The sequence below is a fragment of the Nerophis lumbriciformis genome, linkage group LG27 (genome assembly GCF_033978685.3).
Source record: "Nerophis lumbriciformis linkage group LG27, RoL_Nlum_v2.1, whole genome shotgun sequence".
NCBI lineage: Eukaryota > Metazoa > Chordata > Actinopteri > Syngnathiformes > Syngnathidae > Nerophis > Nerophis lumbriciformis.
The window spans coordinates 35,684,883-35,701,535 of NC_084574.2; the positions used below are offsets into that span (position 1 = coordinate 35,684,883).

At 39.4% G+C, this 16,653-nt stretch overlaps 1 protein-coding gene across 1 annotated transcript in view; it reads left to right on the forward strand.

The window, feature by feature from the left end:
- The first annotated feature begins 359 nt into the window (after positions 1-359).
- Positions 360-16,653, forward strand: part of suclg1 (succinate-CoA ligase GDP/ADP-forming subunit alph) — an 86,517-nt gene continuing 70,223 nt past the window's right edge. The window contains exon 1 of the mRNA XM_061988030.2: positions 360-567. Within this exon, the coding sequence (XP_061844014.1) occupies positions 534-567 (34 nt within the window). The 5' untranslated portion in view covers positions 360-533. The remainder of the gene's footprint in view (positions 568-16,653) is intronic.

Consider the following 16,653-nt stretch of genomic DNA (forward strand, 5'->3'; position numbering starts at 1 on the left):
ATATCGTCAATGAATTGTGCCTGGAAAATATTATTTACAAACACTTCTCCAGCGCCCCCCGCGACCCCGGGGGGAATGGGCGGTGGCAAATGGATGGATGGATGGATGGATACCCTCAAACATTTGTTGGAACATGTTTCGTCACAAAAATTAACATCTTCAATATAAAGGTTTCTCCGACAAGGATGTTTGAATATTTACGGCAGAGCTGTACTGCATTCGCTTTCTGTTTGCGCCTCCTTGCGTATCATTGTGTTATCGTCTACCTCTAGAAAACTACATTACCCACAATCCTTTGGCCCTCCGAAGCATCGCCCATGCCTGAAAACAATATTTTTGTACGTGGTATAGCTGTGGTCGCCGAAAATACGGAATTTATATTAATATATGAGTAAAATAATCTACAGATTTAGAAAGAAAACATCCATCAGTTTCCTCACACCAAATATTACTTTTAGACGGGGATTTAGGAGGGCAGCTCATATCCGTGGCTGAGGTCCTGACCCTCCAGTGTCATTGGCGAATGACCGAACATGTCACACAGCAGGTTGTTTGCTAGGCTGCTTTGTAAGTATATCATATAATATTCATTGAATTAATAAATAATTGTGTGACAGGTATAATGTGTTGCAGTGTGTTACGTTAGCCCATCATTCCAGGTGTGAGCCATTTGGCTTTGACTCGCTCTTAGTGTAGTCTTGACAGTTAGCATGCTAGCAGGCAAGTTAGCATGCTCGCAGGCAAGATAGCAGTTTGGGTGTTTAGCACAGTAGACATCTTATAAGTAGACGCAGTTTGGGTGTTTAGCTCCATAGACATCTTCCAAGTAGACGCAGTCTGGGTGTTTGGCTCCATAGACATCTTATAAGGGTACGCAGCATGGAGCGCTACTGCCCACTGGCGCTGACGAGACGCGGGGCCACCATCTTGGAGTGGTGATCTGCTCCACCCATTGCAATTCATTTGGCAGGAGCAATGAACTGTCAGCGCATTTAATTCATCTTACCTCACTGAATACCACTGATTTTCACGCGTTTTTTTGTCATACGTGTAGCTATGATAAAGGACACATGTTTTGGCGTGTTTTATTATTCATAGTTTGCTTAACAGTAATAGCATTTTCTTATATGCTATAAGTGACCAGACTTCCGAGATCAAAACTGGGAATATAATCCCAGAGAAGGGGGAAAAAAACGGTCAGCTATTTTTAAATTCAAGAAACAATATGATTAGGTTATATATACACCTACTCAGTGGCCTGGTAACCTACTCAGTGGCCTAGTGGTTAGAGTGTCCGTCCTGAGATCGGTAGGTTGGGAGTTCAAACCTCGGCCGAGTCATACCAAAGACTATAAAAATGGGACCCATTACCTCCCTGCTTGGCACTCAGCATCAAGGGTTGGAATTGGGGGTTAAATCACCAAAAATGATTCCCGGGCGCAGCCACCGCTGCTCCCCACTGCTCCCCTCACCTCCCAGGGGGTGATCAAGGGTGATGGGTCAAATGCAGAGAATAATTTCGCCACACCTAGTGTGTGTGACAATCATTGGTACTTTAACTTTAACTTTTATATACATCCGCAGTGTTTCCCACAGGACAGGCATCTATTTGTGGTGGTGCGGTTGGGGGGCGGGGGGTGGCGGCGGCAGCGGCGATGACCAAGAAGAACGCGGAGTTGGAATATAATTACAACGTTTTATGTACATATTTATATACAGATTTGAACAATTAGTGATTGCAATATTCAGTGTTGACAGCTAGATTTTTTGTGGACATGTTCCATAAATATTGATGTTAAAGATTTTTTTTTTTTGTGAAGAAATGTTTCGAATTAAGTTCATGAATCCAGATGGAGCTCTAATACAATCTCCAAAGAGGGCACTTTAAGTTGATTATTACTTCTAGGTGTAGCAAATCTTTATTTATAATTGAATCACTTGTTTATTTTTCAACACGTTTTTAGCTATTTTTATATCTTTTTTTCCAAATAGTTCAAGAAAGACCACTACAAATGAGCAATATTTTGCACTGTTATACAATTTAATAAATCAGAAACTGATGACATAGTGCTGTATTTTACTTCATCTTTTTTTTTTTTCAACCAAAAATGCTTTGCTCTGATTAGGGGGTACTTGAATTAAATAAAAATTCACAGGGGGTACATCACTGAAAAAAAGGTTGAGAACCACTGACCTAGTATATACAATAATATAAACCAAGTCATTGTATTTCATTTAGGATTATTTCATAACTTCATTTAAATAAAAATATATTTTTTGTCTTTTTTAGATACAGTCAATAAATAATGTGAACATGTATCATAACATGGAAATCTAAGAGAACGTGTTGTGAATGAGGATGCTTGTGGACCTGGAAATGATTATTTTATTTTTTTTACTCATTTTTATTTAAAAAACAAACAAACAGTTTTTCCAACGTATTCAATTTTAGGTGCTTTCTCTTCTTAGTTATTATTTCTCCGGCTGTAGAAAAGAGCCGCTCACAGAGCACAGAGGAGGCGTCAGTGCGACACAGTTCGCGTATCGGTCACGTGACCAAAACAGCTCATGATCGGTCACGTGACTTTCTAAAAGCGGTACGCGCACCGGCACAGGGTTTCGCTCTATGAGCTCGACGCATGCGCCGATGCATCGGTGTTGCCGGACCCATCACTACTTAACAGTAATAGAATATTCTTATATGCTATAAGTGACCAGACGTCCGAGATCAATATAATCTCAGAGAAGGGGGAAAAAAACGGTCAGCTATTTTTTAATTCAAGAAACAATATGATTAGGTTATATAAACAAGCGTATATCCTACATAAACAATGTATGAATACATTAGATATCTATATATCTTAGGGACCTATAGACCGTATCTCTGTTGCTGCAGCAACAGAGAGAGTATTCTGTTTTGACACTTTGTATTGATATTTTGTACTACATTCTTCCCTTAAATTATAATGTTTACAGTGATTGTTTTATATGTATTTTTTATGTATGTCGCTTTGGATAAAAGCGTCTGCCAAATACTTAAACATAAACATATATAAACACCTGAAAGTTTTATATCAGCTAAAACCACCAATCTGTTTCACTGGATTCAGAATAACACCAAATTCTGTTTTACCCAACAATGTTAGTATTTAAATATTGTTACTTGAAGACTTATTCCTGGTTACAATTATACTGTTAAAGTATTGTCTTATACAGTCCGCTCATTTGAGCAGGAAAACGCTGAACACCAGCCCGGCATCTTTGTTTTCTACCTGTCAACTGTCAGTTTATGCTGCGTCTACTTATAAGATGTCTATGTTTAGGTATGCTATTAGTTAGGAAGCTAACCTTCAAGCAGAGCCTAATGGAACCTTCTAGCAGCTGCTTTACAGGCCTGCTGCCTTGCATAACCTTCTAAAAGATTGTTTACTTGTGTATGGAGCATGTTTGGAGTGCTGTTCAACAAGCCTGCTTTCAGAATGTTTACAGTTTTCTGTGCACGAATCAATAATGAATAATGTAAAGTACTGCATGAGTTTATGACTACATTTTCCTTCACTGGGTTTGCAATTGAACTTTGAACCCTGACAATTGGTGTGTCTGAGGTGCTGAAGACCAAAGTTCAGTCTTGAGCGCTGCACTCAGTTTGCATGCTCGACTGGTCAATACACACTTAAGTACATTGATTTTATCTCCTGCAGTCTACGTCCCCGTTTACACTAAGCCGGATAAGGTTATCCAGGGTAAATCCCACCTAACCTTATCCGTGTCCAGACACAACAATGCCACCGTTTAAGACCCCGTGCCCCCCTCCCTCCGCCAGCGCAACGTGACCTAATGCGCATGCGCGGGAAATGCACACGTCATATTCACCTCCAGTGTTGCTTTGTGTGCAAGTTCTTAAATTGAACTTATCTGAATAATATCCAGTGTTGTGGTATTTCAATTAACTGGAATCTAATGTGCTGTGGGGCCCTATTGTAGTGAATCACACCTGAGTCATCATAAATTAATCAAATCTTTATTTGATATTCAAACAATGTGATAAAGAACATTTGACATCAATCAAACTAGGGATCTACATATCTGGTCAGGACACTCCTCACTCTTTTGCTTTGACCTTCATTGTCCATTCTTTTTTGGTGACTTTATACACTCTGGACCTCGACATACATACATGGCGGACAATAACTGATACAGTCTGCTTCGCCAGTCCAAAAGCATTTTGCTGTTTTCCGTAGTCTTCTCTTGACGGCCAGGTAATACAAAGCACACGCTACCTTTTTTATCACATCCACGGGAGCCCACATTCTCGTTGACACTCCTTCGACAAATGGACAAAGTTTTTCACTAAGTAGAATCACAGCTGACCTGGACATTCGAAAGTTCTCATGCCGTCTGAGAAGTGTTGTATCCCAAATAGCTGCAATCGCTTTCTCTTAAGGTATGTGTGATTTCCACAAGCGTCTGTACATGTAGAAGGAGAAACACGGGAATGTCTGCATGACTCGCCTCCATATTTCCAGTGGTTAGCTCCGAGTTACGAAACCGCTTTATTATGAAGCTGGCTGTGGCGCGTTCTTTCTGACGTCACTTCCTGTGTGGGACGCGGTCTTTCTGGCGTCACTTCCTCTCCAAACTCAGTTCGTAAACGATCAATGAGTCCATACAAAGCTAAGAGCCGGAGATTCAAATAATACACGGCGCACTTACCCGTTTAAAAATTTGTCCGAGGAGGGGAACCTTTAACGCTGGTTTAGTGTGGCTGAAACGGAGCTTAGGCTAATTAATTATTTGTTTAAGGGGTTATCCGGCTTAGTGTAGACATAGTGTTTTAATTTTCCTGATGGATATTGACGTTGCTAGGACTGTTTTTAAATTGGTACGTGGTAGGGTTGTCTCGATACCAATATTTTGGTACCGGCATCAAAATGTATTTCAATATTTTTCAATACTTTTCTAAATAAAGGGGACCGCACAAAATGACATTATTAGCTTTATTTTAACAATAAATCTCACGGTATATTAAATATATGTTTATATTTGCAATCGGAGAACAATTTAGTCCTTAAATAAAATAGTGAACATACAAGACAACTTGTCTTTTAGTAGTAAGTAAACAAACAAAGACTCCTAATTAGTCTGCTGACATATGCAGTAACATATAGTGTCATTTATCTACCTATTATTTTGTCAACATAAACGACAAGCTGTAAAAAATTATTATTAATCTACCTGTTCATTTACTGTTAATATCTGGTTATTTTCTGTTTCAACATGTTCTATCTGCACTTCTGTTAAAATGTAATAATCACTTATTCTTCTTTTCTGTGATACTTTACATTAGTTTTGGATGATACCACAAATTTAGGTATCGATCCGATACCAGGTAGTTACAGAATCATACATTGGTCATATTCAAAGTTAAGTTAATTAAAAATATTGATGTAGTCATGCTAGTATTGACGAGATACACTATTATACTTGGTATCATTACAGTGGATGTCATGTGTAGATCCACCCATGGTATTGTTTACGTTGTGACGCCGATAAGCTATTGTATCTTCTTATGGTGTGTAGTGAAGCATGTTTAGCTATTCCTCGTCCGGCAGGGATGATACTTGTAAAAAAAACTCACTTTATTTGTCACCATGGAGACGAGGATTAGTGATTTAGAAGAAGCTAAAACACTGCCGATTGCGGATGGACGTTAGCCGCTAACTAGCTAGCCATGTCTTAAAGCACCTCTTCCTGAAAGTGTTTCAGTGTTATAACTTCACCTTTATCTTTAGTTTTTAAGCCAAAATGCATCCGTTCTCCCTTTTCTGTCTACACACTGTGTCTGCATGTAAGTACTCAGTGTGTCTGCGCTGCCAAACATGCTCCTCTGCTCGTAAAACCAACAATGTCACGACATGGCGGAAATGCCTGTTAGAAGTTACTGCAGTAGTAAACATTAGGGAAGCAACGATGCTTGATATAGTCTAGCACGGAACAATCCACCATTATTGACCGTGATTCCTTGTGTGTCAGTCAATGTGTGTTTGTGTACGAAAATATGGTATGTTATTTTATAGTACCTCAAATTCAAAATGCATTTTAATTTATTTTCATTCAAACAAAAGACATCATTTGAGTTTTAAAAACTCCACAATGTGGGTCACCTCTTGTTTCCCAAATCACTGTGAGATTTGTAATCAAAGAATACAAATCCCCCACCAAGGACTGTTTTCACTGCTGGACTCTAGAAAGAGGTTCCGCAGCCTCCGTAGCAGAACCTCCAGGTTCTGTAACAGCTTCTTCCCTCAGGCCGTAAGAATCTTGAACGCATCATAATAATCCCCTCAATTCAATCCATATTTGGATTAACTCACTGGAATATAAAGACAATATAACATGTATCCATAAACGTGGATGCATATGCAAAAGTGCAATATATTTATCTGTACAGTACTCTATTTATTTACAAACCCCGTTTCCATATGAGTTGGGAAATTGTGTTAGATGTAAATATAAACGGAATACAATGATTTGCAAATCCTTTTCAACCCATATTCAGTTGAATATGCTACAAAGACAACATATTTGATGTTCAAACTGATAAACTTTTTTTTTTGCAAATAATCATTAACTTTAGAATTTGATGTCAGCAACACGTGACAAAGAAGTTGGAAAAGGTGGCAATAAATACTGATAAAGTTGAGGAATGCTCATCAAACACTTATTTGGAACATCCCACAGGTGAACAGGCAAATTGGGAACAGGTGGGTGCCATGATTGGGTATAAAAGTAGATTCCATGAAATGCTCAGTCATTCACAAACAAGGATGGGGCGAGGGTCACCATTTTGTCAACAAATGCGTAAGCAAATTGTTGAACAGTTTAAGAACAACCTTTCTCAACCAGCTATAGCAAGGAATTTAGGGATTTCACCGTCTACGGTCCGTAATATCATCAAAGGGTTCAGAGAATCTGGAGAAATCACTGCACGTAAGCAGCTAAGCCCGTGACCTTCGATCCTTCAGGCTGTACTGCATCAACAAGCGACATCAGTGTGTAAAGGATATCACCACATGGGCTCAGGAACACTTCAGAAACCCACTGTCCGTAACTACAGTTGGTCGCTACATCTGTAAATGTAAGTTAAAACTCTCCTATGTAAGGCGAAAACCGTTTATCAACAACACCCAGAAACGCCGTCGACTTCGCTGGGCCTGAGCTCATCTAAGATGGACTGATACAAAGTGGAAAAGTGTTCTGTGGTCTGACAATTCCACATTTCAAATTGTTTTGGAAACTGTGGACGTCGTGTCCTCCGGACCAAAGAGGAAAAGAATCATCCGGACTGTTATAGGCTCAAAGTTGAAAAGCCAGCATCTGTGATGGTATGGGGGTGTATTAGTGCCCAAGACATGGGTAACTTACACATCTGTGAAGGCGCCTATAATGCTGAAAGGTACATACAGGTTTTGGAGCAACATATGTTGCCATCCAAGCAACGTTACCATGGACGCCCCTGCTTATTTCAGCAAGACAATGCCAAGCCACGTGTTACATCAACGTGGCTTCATAGTAAAAGAGTGCGGGTACTAGACTGGCCTGCCTGTAGTCCAGACCTGTCTCCCATTGAAAATGTGTGGCACATTATGAAGCCTAAAATACCACAACGGAGACCCCCGGACTGTTGAACAACTTAAGCTGTACATCAAGCAAGAATGGGAAAGAATTCCACCTGAGAAGCTTAAAAAATGTGTCTCCTCAGTTCCCAAACGTTTACTGAGTGTTGTTAAAAGAAAAGGTGATGTAACACAGTGGTGAACATGCCCTTTCCCAACTACTTTGGCACGTGTTGCAGCCATGAAATTCCAAGTTAATTATAATTTGCAAAAAAAAAAAAAGTTTATGAGTTTGAACATCAAATATCTTGTCTTTGTAGTGCATTCAATTGAATATGGGTTGAAAAGGATTTGCAAATCATTTTATTCCGTTTATATTTACATCTAACACAATTTCCCAAGTCATATGGAAACGGGGTTTGTATATCTGCACCTTATTGCATTTTATCCTGCACTACCATGAGCTAATGCAACAAAATTGCGTTCTTATCTGTACTGCAAAGTTCAAATTTGAATGACAATAAAAAGGAAGTCTAAGTCTAAGTCTAATAATCATTTACCATTTGAAAGTGTTGTCTAGTAAATGTTCACTTGAAATAAAATTCTACACCAATTATACTTTGTTTACTGCAGAATGTTTGTAATGACAAGCACAAAAACAAAATAACTATGAGAGGCAAAAAATGTGTTCTCTAAAACCAGGTATGGCCCTTAGCGTGGGTATTACCTGTACTGTTGCACATCAAATAGATATGAACAAAATGACAGTTGTCAGCTGTTAGCATATATTACCTCCATAAAGCGTGTCTGTTATGCAGTAGTATCTTGGGATTAGGGCTGGGCAATATGGCCTTTTTTAAATATTTCGATATTTTTAGGCCATATCGCGATACACAATTTATATCTCAATATTTTGCCTTAGCCTTGAATGAACACTTGATACATATAATCACAGCAGTATGATGATTCTATGTGTCTACATTAAAACATTGTTGTTCATACTGCATTAATATATGCTACTTTTAAACTTTCATGCAGAGAGGGAAATCACAACTAAGTCAATTTAACAAAACTGTATTTATTAAACAGTTAAGCAGTGGCACAAACATTCATGTCATTTCCAAAACAAAGTGCAAGATTGTCAGAGACATTTTAAAACAAGCTATAAGTGCACTTTTGTGAATGATGTCACTAAGATGACATTTCAAAATAACACTAAATTAAAGTGCACTTTTTTGTACAGAACGCCACGACAATAGTTTAAAACAAGTTATAAGTGCACTTTTGTGCATGATGACACAAGATATTTCAATAAGTGTCACATAAAAATGAGCTGCGCATCAAATAGTATATGTCTTACGGTGTTGATGTGGAAATAGTTGCTTCGGCATTTAGTTGGTGTGGCACCGAACGGAGATGTTGACATGTAAAGACATATTCCCGCTTGAAGCCAAACCACCACCAGACGATGAACCCCATGCTGTTTTTCTTGGGAATTAATTGTTCCTCCATTTGTTACCAGATTCGCACCTTCCTTCTCTTGTATTACCACTCAAACCACACCGTTAGCTGTTAGCATCACAGCTAACGTTACCATGTCGCTATCTGTCTGCTCCCCGTGAGCGTGTGACGTTGCTCACGTGACGTATGTAAGAAGGTGCGCTTGTTTTAAAGGGGAACATTATCACAATTTCAGAAGGGTTAAAACCATTAAAAATCAGTTCCCAGTGGCTTATTTTATTTTTCGAAGTTTTTTTCAAAATTTTACCCATCACGCAATATCCCTAAAAAAAGCTTCAAAGTGCCTGATTTTAACCATCGTTATATACACCCGTCCATTTTCCTGTGACGTCACATAGTGATGCCGATACAAACAAACATGGCGGATAGAACAGCAAATTATAGCGACATTAGCTCGGATTCAGACTCGGATTTCAGCGGCTTAAGCGATTCAACCGATTACGCATGTATTGAAACGGATGGTTGTAGTGTGGAGGCAGGTAGCGAAAACGAAATTGAAAAAGAAACTGAAGCTATTGAGCCATATCGGTTTGAACCGTATGCAAGCGAAACCGACGAAAACGACACGACAGCCAGCGACACGGGAGAAAGCGAGGACGAATTCGGCGATCGCCTTCTAACCAACGATTGGTATGTGTTTGTTTGGCATTAAAGGAAACTAACAACTATGAACTAGGTTTACAGCATATGAAATACATTTGGCAACAACATGCACTTTGAGAGTGCAGACAGCCCAGTTTTCATCAATTAATATATTCTGTAGACATACCCTCATCCGCTCTCTTTTCCTGGGGGTCTGGCGGCAGATTTCTTTGACTTTATCGTTGGAAATGCATCTGCTTTGAGCGTCGCAGGATATCCACACATTCTTGCCATCTCTGTCATAGCATAGCTTTCGTCGGTAAAGTGTGCGGAACAAACGTCCAATTTCTTGCCACTTTCGCATCTTTGGGCCACTGGTGCAACTTGAATCCGTCCCTGTTCGTGTTGTTACACCCTCCGACAACACACCGACGAGGCATGATGTCTCCAAGGTACGGAAAACAGTCGAAAAAACGGAAAATAACAGAGCTGATTTGACTCGGTGTTTGTAATGTGTTTGAGAAAATGGCGGATTGCTTCCCGATGTGACGTCACGTTGTGACGTCATCGCTCCGAGAGCGAATAATAGAAAGGCGTTTAATTCGCCAAAATTCACCCATTTAGAGTTCGGAAATCGGTTAAAAAAATATATGGTCTTTTTTCTGCAACATCAAGGTATATATTGACGCTTACCGTATTTTCCGCACCATAAGGCGCCCTGGGTTATAAGCCGCGCCTTCAATGAACGGCATATTTCAAAACTTTGTCCACCTATAAGCCGCCCCGTGTTATAAGCCGCATCTAACTGCGCTAAAGGAATGTCAAAAAAACAGTCAGATAGGTCAGTCAAACTTTAATAATATATTAAAAACCAGCGTGATGTGGGCGCGCATGGAGTCGTATATCAACATGGACGGAGCTGCGTGAAAAAAGCCACCCGGCCTCTTCGCGTAAACTTACCTTAACCACTCGCTCATCTTTTCTTCATCCATCCATCCCTTCGAGTTAGCTTTTATGATGACGCCGGACGGAAAGGTCTCTTTTGGCAAGGTCTTCCTTTTGAATATCACCATGGGTGGAAGTTTCTGGCCATTAGCATGGCAAGCTAGAACCACAGTGAAGGATGACTTCTCATTCCCTGTGGTGCGAATATTCACCGTACGTGCTCCCGTTGTATCCACAGTGCGGTTCACAGGAATATCAAAAGTCAGTGGAACCTCGTCCATGTTGATAATGTTCTCTGGCCGGATCTTTTTTTCAGCTATCTTGTTTTTACAATATGCACGGAAAGTAGCCAGCTTTTCTTGAAAGTCTTTAGGCAGTTGCTGTGAAATAGTAGTCCGTGTGCGGATGGAGAGATTGCGTCTTTTCATGAACCGGAAACCTGTCGCTTAGTAGGAGCCATTTTGTGGTCTTTACAGATGTAAACACACAAAGGAAATGAAACGTAATATCCGTGCGCTTCTTCTTCTTCTACGCGGGAGGGTGGTTGCTTACAGTAGAAGAAGGAGCGCTTCCTGTTCTATGGGGGCGGGTGCTTACCTTGGCGGTTGCTTGCGTAGAAGAAGAAGCACTTCCTCTTCTACGGGGAAAAAAGATGGTGGCTGTTTACCGTAGTTGCGAGACCGAAACTTTATGAAAATGAATCTTAATATTAATCCATATATAAAGCGCACCGGGTTATAAGCCGCACTGTCAGCTTTTGAGTAAATTTGTGGTTTTTAGGTGCGGCTAATAGTGCGGAAAATACGGTACATAGGTCTGGTGATAATGTTCCCCTTTAAGTGTCTGAGAAGGAGAGACAAGAAAGAGTGAGAAGCGCATGCAGTTTAATGCCCTGCAGCTAAAAGCAACTGCGTAAGGACATATACTCGAATATCACGATATAGTCATTTTCTATATTGCACAGAGACAAACCCGCGATATATCGAGTATATCGATATATCGCCCAGCCCTACTTGGGATACTACATAGGGATGTGGTACTCGGTACAATCCCACATGGGACAATTAGCTTCAATTAAAAAAGGAAATCTTGAATCAATCTAGATCGGATGATATGAAAAAATTGATCGTGATCATTTTTTTTTTACCATATTGCCCAGCCCTACCGTGTGTAGCAGTTGGTAAGTGATATTACCACTGAAAGACTGGATGACGAGGTTAAACCTGTAGGAACAGGCAAGCTAATGGCTAAGATGGCCACTAAACTGTTGTGACACAATACATGAAATATGTGCTAAGAAGTCTAAATGTACATAACTGGTACAGCAGAATGTAAGCAGATATTAACAGAGAATAAAGTAGATTAATACTACCGTATTTTTCGGACTATAAGTCGCAGTTTCTTTTCATAGTTTGGCCGGGGGTGCGACTTATACTCAGGAGCGACTTATGTGTGAAATTATTAACACATTACCGTAAAATATCAAATAATATTATTTAGCTCATTCACGTAAGAGACTAGACGTATAAGATTTCATCGGATTTAGCGATTAGGAGTAACAGATTGTTTGGTAAACGTATAGCATGTTCTATATGTTATAGTTATTTGAATGACTCTTACCATAATATGTTACGTTAACATACCAGGCACGTTCTCAGTTGGTTATTTATGCGTCATATAACGTACACTTATTCAGCCTGTTGTTCACTATTCTTTATTTATTTTGAATTGCCTTTCAAATGTCTATTCTTGGTGTTGGGTTTTATCAAATAAATGTCCCCAAAAAATGCGACTTATACTCCAGTGCGACTTATATATGTTTTTTCCCTTCTTTATTATGCATTTTCGGCCGGAGCGACTTATAGTCCGAAAAATCCGGTAGTCTAGAGCAGTGACTCACTGTGGTACGCTGAAGACTCACTTAAATATACGTATATTCAAACACACATTTAAAGTGTGTGTAATGTTACATGAAATATACTTGTTAAAAAAAAAATACTTAGGCCTACAATGCTACTGGTGGTACTTGGAGAGCCAAGTGTTTTCTGAGGTGAAAGTTTGAGAACCACTGGTCTAGACAGAGGTTAATATAACTGGTGTGTTGCTGTTTACAACCACATAAGGGGAAGACAGTTTGATTCATAAGTCCACAGTGTTGATACCAAGAGTAGTGCCAATAAGTGAGTGATTAGGTCCATATTTGTATTTTCTCAAAATCATTTAAGACATTTTTTTTGGTCTTTGTTAATGTTTGCAAATTCAGGGAATAATCCCCTGGACACAGGAGGACTTTGAGGGCAAAAACCAAATGTTTTAAATAAGTAGTAGATCGTAGTGTTTGCTTTTGTTGAGTTATTGTGGAATATTGACTTTGTTTTGATCAAACAATTGAATGTAATAAAGTAGTTCAAATATTGTGTTTTATATTGTTGAACTGGCACAAGCACGCGCCATAAATACATTTTGAAAAGGATGCTAATACGTGTGATCGGTAAAGGCCAATTTCACTGATGGTTGATCGGAATGGGCAGCAAAAAATCCTGGTAGGAACATCGCTGTCTCTAACACATAAACAACAGGATATGTGTAATTGTTGTTTTTATAGTGTTAGGAGCTTTCCAGAAATAAAGTGAAACTTCAGTGAGAGTGTACTCCAGAGGTGGGAATCTTTGGGCTCCTCACGATTCGATTACGATTCAGGAGCTACGATTCGATTAAAAATCGATTATTGATGCATCTTTAAAATATGTATATTGATGCAGTTTTACATTTCTTTTCGTTTCACTAAATAAGCATTTATCACTTGCAACTTTAAAAAAAACAATTCATTTGGAGTTTAATTATTTCCCACATTTATTAAATTAATGAAAATGTTTGCAAAACGGCACCATAAGTGCCAGACAGTAAAGGAGCTGGTTGGATCTCTCGGTGAGGTGGCGCGCTGCAGTCAGCCACATTTTAGAACTGTCTGCATTACTTTATTTACAATAAATAAATCGGTTATTGACGTTTACTGTTTGATTCTATTATCGTCCATGTCCGAATTGCGATGCATTTCTAGTACTATACTCCTATGGAAAGAAACTTCATTCAGTTTATATTCAAGGTCAAACGATTGATATTTATAAACTGCTTGAAAATAGCCCTGAGAGAATAGTACTTTTTTGACTCTGCCTCTTGAAAGAATCTGAATCGAGAATCTTTGGAAACCGGAATCGTCTAATTTTAAATGATGCCCAACCGTATGGGCGCCAAAACCGGGGCGGAACAGGTGCAAATTTGAGCTTTGTTTTGTTTACTTACATGAAAGACTATTCCATTCATTAGCACCTTTTTAAATTGACTTTGAAATATTTGCATACTGTAAGTGTTAGAGTACATCTGTGTGATGCTACTGACACATAGTGACCTATCAGTAATAGCATACACTACTACTACTTATCACCATCTGTCTATTTCTCTACAAAAGACCGCCATAGATTGAGGATAGAACAAATCAGTTTCGACTGTGGGAATCCTGAGTGTAAGACAGCCCTTGTACTTACTATACATATGTATGTGTGTGTGTGTGTGTGTGTCTGTGTGAGAGTGTGTGTGTGTGTGTGTATATCTACAGGTAAAAGCCAGTAAATTAGAATATTTTGAAAAACTTGATTTATTTCAGTAATTGCATTCAAAAGGTGTAACTTGTACATTATATTTATTCATTGCACACAGACTGATGCATTCAAATGTTTATTTCATTTAATTTTGATGATTTGAAGTGGCAACAAATGAAAATCCAAAATTCCGTGTGTCACAAAATTAGAATATTGTGTAAGGGTTAAATTTTGAAGACACCTGGTGCCACAAACTAATCAGCTGATTAACTCAAAACACCTGCAAAGGGCTTTAAATGGTCTCTCAGTCCAGTTCTGAAGCCTACACAAACATGGGGAAGACTTCAGATTTGACAGCTGTCCAAAAGGCAACCATCGACACATTGCACAAGGAGGGAAAGACACAAAAGGTTATTGCTGAAGAGGCTGGCTGTTCTCAGAGCTCTGTGTCCAAACACATTAATGGAGAGGCAAAGGGAAGGAAAAACTGTGGTCAGAAAAAGTGTACAAGCGATAGGGATCACCGCGCCCTGGTCAAGATTGTGAAAAAAAACCCATTCAAAAATGTGGGGGAGATTCAGAAGGAGTGGACAGCTGCTGGAGTCAGTGCTTCAAGATCCACCACCAAGAGACGCTTGAAAGACATGGGTTTCAACTGCCGCATACCTCGTGTCAAGCCACTGTTGACCAAGAAACAGCGCGCAAAGCGTCTCACCTGGGCTAAGGAAAAAAAGAGCTGGACTGCTGCTGAGTGGTCCAAAGTCATGTTTTCTGACGAAAGCAAATTTTGCATTTCCTTTGGAAATCGAGGTCCCAGAGTCTGGAGGAAGACAGGAGAGGCACAGGATCCACGTTGCCTGAAGTCTAGTGTAAAGTTTCCACCATCAGTGATGGTTTGGGGTGCCATGTCATCTGCTGGTGTCGGTCCACTCTGTTTCCTGAGATCCAGGGTCAACGCAGCCGTCTACCAGCAAGTTTTAGAGCACTTCATGCTTCCTGCTGCTGACCTGCTCTATGGAGATGGAGATTTCAAGTTCCAACAGGACTTGGCGCCTGCACACAGCGCAAAATCTACCCGTGCCTGGTTTACGGACCATGGTATTTCTGTTCTAAATTGGCCCGCCAACTCCCCTGACCTTAGCCCCATAGAAAATCTGTGGGGTATTGTGAAAAGGAAGATGCAGAATGCCAGACCCAAAAACGCAGAAGAGTTGAAGGCCACTATCAGAGCAACCTGGGCTCTCATAACACCTGAGCAGTGCCAGAAACTCATCGACTCCATGCCACGCCGCATTAACGCAGTAATTGAGGCAAAAGGAGCTCCAACCAAGTATTGAGTATTGTACATGCTCATATTTTTCATTTTCATACTTTTCAGTTGGCCAACATTTCTAAAAATCCCTTTTTTGTATTAGCCTTAAGTAATATTCTAATTTTGTGACACGTGGAATTTTGGATTTTCATTTGTTGCCACTTCAAATCATCAAAATTACATGAAATAAACATTTGAATGCATCAGTCTGTGTGCAATGAATAAATATAATGTACAAGTTACACCTTTTGAATGCAATTACTGAAATAAATCAAGTTTTTCAAAATATTCTAATTTACTGGCTTTTACCTGTATGTATGTATGTATGTATTTATATATATATATATATATATATATATATATATATATATACAGTTGTGCTCATAAGTTTACATACCCTGGGATAATTTATGATTTCTTGGCCATTCTTCAGAGAATATGAATGATAACACAAAAACCTTTCTACCACTCATGCTTAATGGTTGTGTGACGCTATTTATTGGCAAACAACTGTGTTTACTCTTTTTAAATCAAAATGACAAAATAAAGTACCCAAATGACCCTGATCAAAAGTTTACATACCCCAGTGACTTTGATCTGAGAACATGCACAAAAGTTGACACAAACAGGTTTGAATGGCTAATCAAGGTTCCAATCCTCACCTGTGACCTGTTTGTTTGTAATTAATGTGTGTGTATAAAAGGTCAGTGAGTTTCTGGGCTTCTGACAGACCATTGCATCTTTCATCCAGTGCTACACAGATGTTTCTGGATTCTGAGTCATGGAGAAGGCAAAATAATTGTCAAAGGATCTGCGAGAAAAAGTAATTGAACTGCATAAAACAGGAAAGGGGTATAAAAAGATATCCAAGGAATTGAGAATGCCAATCAGCAGTGTTCAAACGCTGATTAAGAAGTGGAAAATGAGGGATTCAGGTAGACCAGCAAAGATTTCAGCCACAACTGCCAGGAACATTGTTTGAGATGCAAACAAAAATCCACAAATAACTCCAGCTGAAATACAGGACTCTCTGAAAAATGGTGGTGTGGCTGTTTCAAGATGCACAATAAGGAGGCAC